The following is an 8,486-nucleotide window of genomic DNA, read 5'->3' as shown; positions in this document are numbered from 1 at the left end:
CGTGCATTCGTGGGAAGCAACATAGAGAGGCTTTTCCAAAGCTCTCTACACGACGAGCTACCGTAGTCTTGGAGTTGGTTCACACACGTCTTCGTGGGCCATCACTTGGTGGAGCTCTCTGTTTCAAGATGTAGGTGGATGATTGCAGCTACTTTACATAAGTTTATTTCCTCAAACATAAAGATGAGGCCTTTGAGATTTTCAGGAATTGGCGTACACTTGTGGACAAAGGAATCAAGCAAGCAATTGACGACTATTCTATTTGGGCGGACAAAGGTGGAGAGTTTACTTCCAATGCTTTTATAGCATTAAGCAAAAAGCATTGCATTAAGCACTTGGCTAACACCTCATGTGCGGGACCACAAGCTTGAGTAATAGGTCTTGAGTTCAACCCTCGTCGGAGAGACCTTTGAGGTATCTTTGAATTATTCCTAAGACATATTAGTCTCGTTCACAGAAGAAAGAAAGATACGTGGGCTGAGGCAAGGGAAGCATCGTTTTCCTCACTCCTTCGCCACGCAAGTGGGAAGATCGCATGCTTCTCATGGCCGTTGGGCGTTACCTCTCTTTCAAACGCTGTCGTCTCTCCTCCACCACACACAGCTAGCTATAAGGGCTGTATCCGTGTGTGGAAAGCTCACATGGAAACCACCAGCATCCAAGTTGGGCGATAAAGCTCTGTAAACTTGCACGTATTGCTTGAAATGGACGAAATCTCCTCTGTGCGTGCGGGTGTGTGTGTGTGTGTGTGTGACTGTGAGAGAGAGAGAGAGAGAGAGAGAGAGACAGAGAGAGGTGCTTAGTCAACGAATATTGGCTGGCAGAAGCAGCAGCATGTGAGTTTGATAAAACTCTCACCAGCCATGGGAATTTCACGTGCTCCCTCTCTCTCTCTCTCTCACACACACACACACACACACACACACAGCTATGACACTTGCAGCAACGTACACGACCAACTCACTTTCCCCTTTAGATACTCACAAATGAAGATCCTGAGCCTTCCTGTCATTCCTTTTGCCAAAAAAGAGCAAGGTCCTTATCAGAGTCTCCAACAGAAAATTTCCTTTTCATGCATCAAGCACGGAAACGCATGTACATGTGCGCATGCCAACGTCGGACTTGTGGCGCAATGCACTTTTCTCCTTCCTTGCTACAAGGCAGCAGCATGGCCAAGCAACCTAGGGTGGCATGTGACTTAATTGCAGTCTAAAAGCTGTCAGTAAGAGGCAATGGTTGTCATGTGGTCACTAATCAAGAACTTGGTGTGCGGAAGCACAATCAAAGGCTAACACTAGAGAGTGTAATTCGATAGAGAGAAGGCAACCGCACAAGTTGGTAACATCTTCGCCTCTACCGCTCGCAACAATGAGCCCAGCTTTGCCTATCGGCGAGGTATGCCAAGTGGCAACTATCCTTCTTCAAAGCATAAGATCGATGGGTGACTCTGCTAGAAACCACAGAGAAGCAATACCCAAAGTCCTCTTACTCGAGGGCACCGTCCGACAACTCATGGATGTGCAAATGCGCGAGCAAGGCAAGCTCCACAACAAGAAGCACCATGTTGAGCAGGCAAAGGCACTCGAGAGCTTGCAAAGCCTGTGCGAGCAACTCAACCAGCAGGTACAAAAGGCGAAGAAGATAGCCCAGAAAAGGGGCCTCAAGCTCTTGCTTTACAACCTCCGGGGTGCACTCTTTGGTGTCAGCGACCTTGTACATGTAGCCAGCATGATGGAGACTCTCATCACATCATGGCTGAAGCTACAGAATCTGCCAACGGAAGTACGTGAAGCCCTTCAAAAGAATGCAGGCTCACTCCCTGTGTATTTAGAGGTTCAATCTGACCATGGATACATGCCCTTGGCCAAGGCTGACGACATTAGAGAATTGCTGCAAAACAGTGAAAACCGAGTGCTTTTAGTCCATGGTATGTCTGGCATAGGAAAGTCTAGCTTGGCGAGGTTTGTAGCTGCAGAGCCTCCGGAGCGTTTCACAGATGGGGCACTTGAACTAGGCTTTGGCCAAGCTTGCTCTATTGCCGGGGCTAGCAACGACCCCCTTGAATATCATAACCTGCTTACCACTAAGCTGTGCATCGTTCTCCGCAAGCTAGGATGCAAAAAAGAGCAACTAGAGGGCCTTAGCTTGGACAATGCTTGCCTGCTCCTCCAAGAGGTGCTCACAGGGAAGAGCTACCTCATAGTTCTCGATGATGTTTGGGAGGTAGATATAACCACTAGGTTTACTCGCCTTTCTGGAAACAATTGCAAGATTCTGGTCACTACTCGGAATGAATCCGTGCACTCAATTGCAGACGCTGACAAAGTAGAAATCAGAGAAGAAGATGTCAAAGAGGTTGGAAAAGCCATACTTATGTATCACACTAAATTGACTGGATTACCGGTAAGTGGGAGTCTCCTGTAATTGAGTTATAAAAGGTTCATTCTTTAAGTAAAGGAAGGCAGAAACACACAGTGCAAACAAGGATGTATCCATGTGTAAAAGCGACCAATGGACTTCAACTACCTTAAACTGCGTGTGCATCTCATCTCTATCTTGCATGCGGGCTGATTGAGGGGAGATCCACGGCCAAGATTGGACGTCACGTATTGCAGGAACTCTCAGCCATCAGATCCCCAGTAAACTAGCAGTAAACTGAGGGTAAACTAGGGATGAAGTTATTTTATCCCTAGTTACCCCTAGTTTACCCAAGGGATCCAACGGTCGAGAGCACCCACGATCTGCGACTCCCAACCTTAGGCATGGATCCCCTCTCAAGGACCCCGTGTCAACTAGACACATGGCCGTTCATGTGGGCGTGTGCGTACACACGCCACACGCAAACACAGACACACACCCACACATTTGGAGGCGTGAGTGTGCAACAAGTTCTTGTGCATACAAGTGTTTATGATCACCTATGTAACTTGCGCCAAAAAGCATTCAAACCATGTCATTGAAAAGATAATGAGATATGTGCTGTCACATGCAGGATTTGTGGGAGGCACTTCTTCAACGATGTGGCTACCACCCTCTAACCATATCTGTAATTGGAGAAGCACTCAGTGGTGAGACACGCAGAGAAGAGTGGGAAAAGGCTATTCACAATCTGTCGATGTATGCTGCAAAGGCAACAGTGCCAGCAACATATCAAACAGCCCATGACAGTGCTTCAACCATTTTCGGGTCTTTTCAATTCAGCTTGCGAGCCCTGGGAAGAGAGGCAAGAGAGCTTTTCACATCATTTGCATTGTTCCTGTGGAATGAGCCAATTCCTGAGATTTGCCTGGAAAAGATGTGGGCAGCACTGAAACCACATAGCCTGTTTAGATTGGAAGTTGGAAAGCTAATCAAAGGCTCTCTTATTGCAAAACCCGATTCCAAATTCTGTTACCGCATGCATGACATGGTGTCTCTATTCTTAGATAATGAGCTCACAGAGGCATTGAAAATGCTTCAATTCAAAGAAATCTTTGCAGATCATGCTGGCTTAACTTGGGTGGTAGCAGCAGCCTGGCTTTTCCGATATGGCAAGCCTCAGACCAAGAAGGTTGCTGCAAACTACATGAAAAGAGCCCTCAGATCTGGGACCTATGTACTTGAAGTAACTGTCTTGCATACTATCGTCGAGCTTTTAGATTATGAAAGCTCTCTCGCAGAGGTTTCCATAACCTCTGAGCTCTTAGTTACATCAGGAAAGTTCAAAAACATTTTAGATGCAGAGATCATTTACCTGATTTCCTGTGGACAGGTTCACCCCCTTACTGCGAGTGCCATTGCACATTACATAGGGAATGTGTATAGCCCAAAAGACTACAAGCGGCGTGCAAATGATCTCATCAATGCAGGGGTTGTGCGGGTTCTAAGCTCCCTGTTTCAAAATAGTGATGCAGGCCAGGTTTCGGAGAGTACATATGAAGCGCTTAGCGTAGTGTATGAGCTGGTGAAAATTGCAGATGCTACAAGCTCTGATACACTTCTACATGATGCACCTGTAAAAGAGTTGGTGGGCTTATACTTTGTTGGCTTGGCTATGGATATTCTTGAGCGGTTGTGTGAGCTGGGTGGAGAACCAGTGGTAGAAGAGATCTTTGAAGCTGGCCTGTGGGACAAATTGGCCAATGATTGCAAGGATCAGCTTGGGCTACTGTGGCCACGAAGGGAGCGATCCATCATCAAAGATCGGTTCTTGCGCCTAGTGAGTGATCAATCACAAAATGATGAAGATGAGGAGTGGAGTGTATCAAGGAGTTTGGAGCAAGAAAGCCTGTTGGAGCTACATATGGTGCTCAAAAAGGCATCAGAGTCTCTCCTTAATGCAAGCTCCCTCTCACAGAGTATGGGGGAGAATACACGCCATTCCAATGAGAATGACTCAGTAAAGCAAGTTATTGCTCTTGATGTGTTGTCCGTGGTGAAAGCTGCACTGCGAGGCATGAGGGGTGCACCAGCAAAAGCATGGGAAGACATTATAAGATCTACAGGCGTGGCACAAAATATGTTGGAAAGGGTCACCCCATATGCCCCTACGCAAGTGAGACACATAGCAACAGAATGTCTCTGGGAGATAAGCTACCATCCATCTTCAATAAGCCTACTTGAGGAGGTCCTGACTGGAAAATTCCTCGATAACCTTATGTGCAGCATTACATCAGCAGATGTGGAGGAAGAGATTTCATGTAAGCTGTTTGAGGTTTTGGAGTCCTTGCTTAATAGCAGCATGCGACAGGACGAAATCATCAAAAAGGGAGGCATTGACATGCTGTTTAAGCTAATCATGTCCCAGGGGGAAGGGCGCCCCAAGTTGCAAGAAAAGGTACTGTTTTACATCGTCTTTTCTCCCTTACATGTTAAGAGGGAGACCAGAACTTGGATTGAGCATCTCCTTGAAGAAGGGGTTGTCGAAACCCTTGCATTGCTTCCAACCATCAATCACAACCCCAATTTCCCTGTTCTCCCATTCTGGTTTCTCTGCAAGTTTGGCACCTCCATAGCCAAAACAGACCGTCTACAAACTACAGAACAAACAAAGCTTGCAGCTGATTTTATGTGGAGGATGAAATTGGCCTTGCCGCAAGTATGTAATGGCATGTCCGGAGAAGACATCACATCCATTGAATTTCTTCTCAAAGCATGATACCTTGTATAATGCAGACACCTCAGTTACTGCATCGGAAACTAACTTACCTTTTGGTATGTGTGGTCCGTAACTTCCACTGAATGGGACAGTGATCGACTGTTTTCACATCCGGCTTATAAGAGCCTTGTAAATATTCCTACTATTCTTAGGATGAGATTTTAAGATCTCTGACAGAAATTTGTCTTTTAGAAACTCCTTTTGAACTTAATTCTTACATCATCAAGTTCCACACCTCGTTAGAAAGCATAAATTGATGATGCTTCTGAGTCTGTACTCCATCCTTCCAGAAGCGAGCTGAGGACAAAGTGACGAGGGGTAGACAGAATCAAACATGGGCTTAATGTCGGAAACTGGTTATTAACAAGCAGGCCCTCAGCTCCCTTATCACACTCAAAATCATCACTTGGGAAAGAATGGGACTACAGAGGTAAAGATTAGATTTATCTTGTTTGCCGCTGCTTATTCAATTGGGAAGTGTCTTGAATTTTCTATTTGTATATAGGGCCACAAAAGAGTGCAAGAAACTTCTCAAGTACATAACATGAACTTTGTTCCATGCGAAGTTGGTACAGGTAGGCATAACATGCCAATCAAATAAGGACAGGAACTCTAACTAAGAAATTGGTAATTGGTAGAATGAAGCCCTGTATATATCTTGGACATGGTATGCTTTAACTCTATCCATTACTTCTCTCTAAATGGCACTGGATACAAGATTGGCAATCACCAACATCAATAAGCAGTCAGCTGTACTTTCAACTAATAAGGGAAATATTCAGCACTTTTGTTGCAGGATTGAAGAGAATTTTTCAAACTTTAAAGGACACCTTTTGGAAGAGAAATGGCCGGGTGGACAAGAGAAACTGAAGCCCAAGGAACTAAACCCAAAAGTTATGGCTGAGGAGCCTAGAGTGAAAAGGAATTTTTAATAATCCTAATCCTACCTAATCAATTTATGGAGCACCCGCTGAGGAGCCTAAAACCGAATATCAAAAGCTTGATCGCTGGCTGCAGATCCCATAAATCGCGCCGACATGCTGACATGGCAGACCGTACGGATTTCTGCGTTCTGCACTGCTAGCAGATTTTGGCAGTTAGTATGGTGCTATTTGGGCAGATGCTTTTGGAACCTAGTGGTTTTGGATTAAGTGCTTTTGGGGCTCTGCTTTTGGGCATTCCCTATACTGTGCACTTGGGGGTCACTCTTTCGAAGAGCATCTGGACGCACAGTCTCATAGAGAGTTGGACCCTCGGAAGTTATACTTTGCGAGCATAATAATAAAGAAATACCGGAAGGGACGCCAGTCTTTGGGCAGTGCGTCTAGGCTCGGAACTCCATCGTGCCGTGTTGACTCTCTCTCTCTCTCTCTCTCTCTCTCTCTCTCTCTCTCTCTCTCTCTATATATATATATACCTACAGAGCCTGGGAACTACCGCACTATTATGGTTGGACACACATTGGCACGGTTGTATGCATCTATTCTGGAGCAACACTTGAGTAATTGGGTAGAGGGCGAGGGTGTACGAGCAAAAGGTCAGGCCGGCTTCAAGAGGGGTTTCTCCACTCTTGATCATATTTTGACACTCAGGGCCATCATTCAGGAGGCCAGAGCACATGGGAGACTGATCTATTGTAGCTTTGTAAATTTTCGCAAAGCATTTGACATGGTACCAAGAGCTCGATTGATGCGCAGACTACAGGAGATGGGGGTGCCCATAGAGGTGATTTGGGGGATTATGGCTTTGTACAGATCAGTGATGGGACATGTACGCACTCCGGAAGGGGTATCTGATTTAGTTCACTCTACTATTGGAGTGAAACAGGGCTGCCCATTGTCTCCTACTCTATTTGGTATGTAGGTTGATGAGGTGTTTGATTACATTGATAGAGAGGGTGACAGGGGTGCCTAGCTGGCAGGGACGTGGATCCCATTGTTGCTATATGCTGATGATATTGTGCTGATATCTGACTCACCAAAAGGTATGCAACGACATTTGGATGTACTACGCAGTTTTGCAGAGGATAGTGGATTGTGTGTAAACCTAGGTAAAACCAAGGTTATGGTGTTTACACCACACCGCAATGGGTCAGAAGATCAGTACCTACTTTCAAATACGGTCAGGAGATTGTGGAGTATACAGATGCATACACTTACCTGGGGGTAGTCTTTACTGGGCCGAGATTTTCTTTGAGAAGAGCCGCAGAGACTAGACTAACTAGAGCTGGTGCGTCTCTGGGAGGAATGGAGAGGATGTGTTCGCAGGTTCAGTTCCAGGAACCTAGGACAAAGTTATGGCTCTTTGATACTTTGGTTGCCTCTACTATGTTATATGGGGTGCAGGTTTCGGGACCTTCTGTAGGCCAGGATGGTTGGAGGCGTATGGAGAAGCCCCTGGTATCTATGATCTCCCGGTTGATTAGAGCCAAGGCTTCTGTACCGCATGATATCGTTCGAGTGGAATTAGCTGCCCCCCATGGAGATTGAGGCGCTTACCAGATCAGTCTCCTTTGTACACAGTCTGTGGGATACTACCAGAGACAGATATGCCAGGGTGGCTCTAGAGTCCTCCAGACAATTAGCTCTTAATGGGGATACATTATGCTGGTATGCACAGATGGCATCATGGTTTCACCATGGACAGATTGCCTCCTTTTCAATACTCTCTACAGGCACCCTTGAGGTCTCTGACGCGGGTAGAGATTAATAGACTCATTCGTCAGGATCTGATCCAGCTGGACACGAGGAGGACATGGATAGAGCCAATACAGGAGTTGGGCACAAAGATGGCTTTCTATAGAGAGCATCTTCTCCACCTCACGGGGGATGGGTTTGTGATTGACCTAGCTATATGGACACGCATCTTTCTCATGGTTTGCGTTGTGCCATTGGCCAAATACGCACGTCCTCACATCAGCTCGAGATTGAGACTGGCAGATTCAGAGGGACACCAGCAGATAGCAGGATATGCCGCTTATGCCATCTAGAGCCAGAGATAGAGGTACATTACATATGTCATTGCACAATGTACTATGAGATACGAGGCCGTTTTCATTGTCTATTCAGAGAAGGTTTTGGGCCTCTATCTAGGGTCATGAGTTATGAGGATCAGAGATGTCTTGGGCTATATCTACTTGAGTTACACAGGCATAGAGAAACTTTACTGAGGACAGGTGAAGAGAGACAACCCCAGAGACAGATCACAGATTTCTTTACACTAGATATTGTACACCCAGAAGAACAGACAGAGGAGCAGCCAACAGTGGAGATGTCTGCCCGCACTACTGGCATTTCATAGACCGAGCATTGGAGCTAGGAGATCTAGACGACCCCGATGGAGAAGAGGA

At 46.1% G+C, this 8,486-nt stretch overlaps 1 protein-coding gene across 1 annotated transcript; it reads left to right on the top strand.

Annotated features, from left to right (window-relative positions):
• The first annotated feature begins 508 nt into the window (after positions 1 to 508).
• On the top strand, positions 509 to 6,173 carry LOC147454619 (uncharacterized). The gene is made up of 2 exons (XM_086516508.1): positions 509 to 2,403; positions 2,993 to 6,173. Exons 1-2 carry the CDS (start codon positions 1,369 to 1,371, stop codon positions 5,135 to 5,137), a joined length of 3,180 nt encoding a protein of 1,059 aa, XP_086372634.1. The 5' UTR covers positions 509 to 1,368; the 3' UTR covers positions 5,138 to 6,173.
• Positions 6,174 to 8,486: the final 2,313 nt, after the last annotated feature.

This window comes from Adiantum capillus-veneris, chromosome 7, assembly GCF_014529385.1.
Source record: "Adiantum capillus-veneris isolate H3 chromosome 7, ASM1452938v2, whole genome shotgun sequence".
Lineage (NCBI taxonomy): Eukaryota > Viridiplantae > Streptophyta > Polypodiopsida > Polypodiales > Pteridaceae > Adiantum > Adiantum capillus-veneris.
Note: the sequence above shows the minus strand (reverse complement) of the source record. Positions and strands in the feature narration are given on the sequence as shown.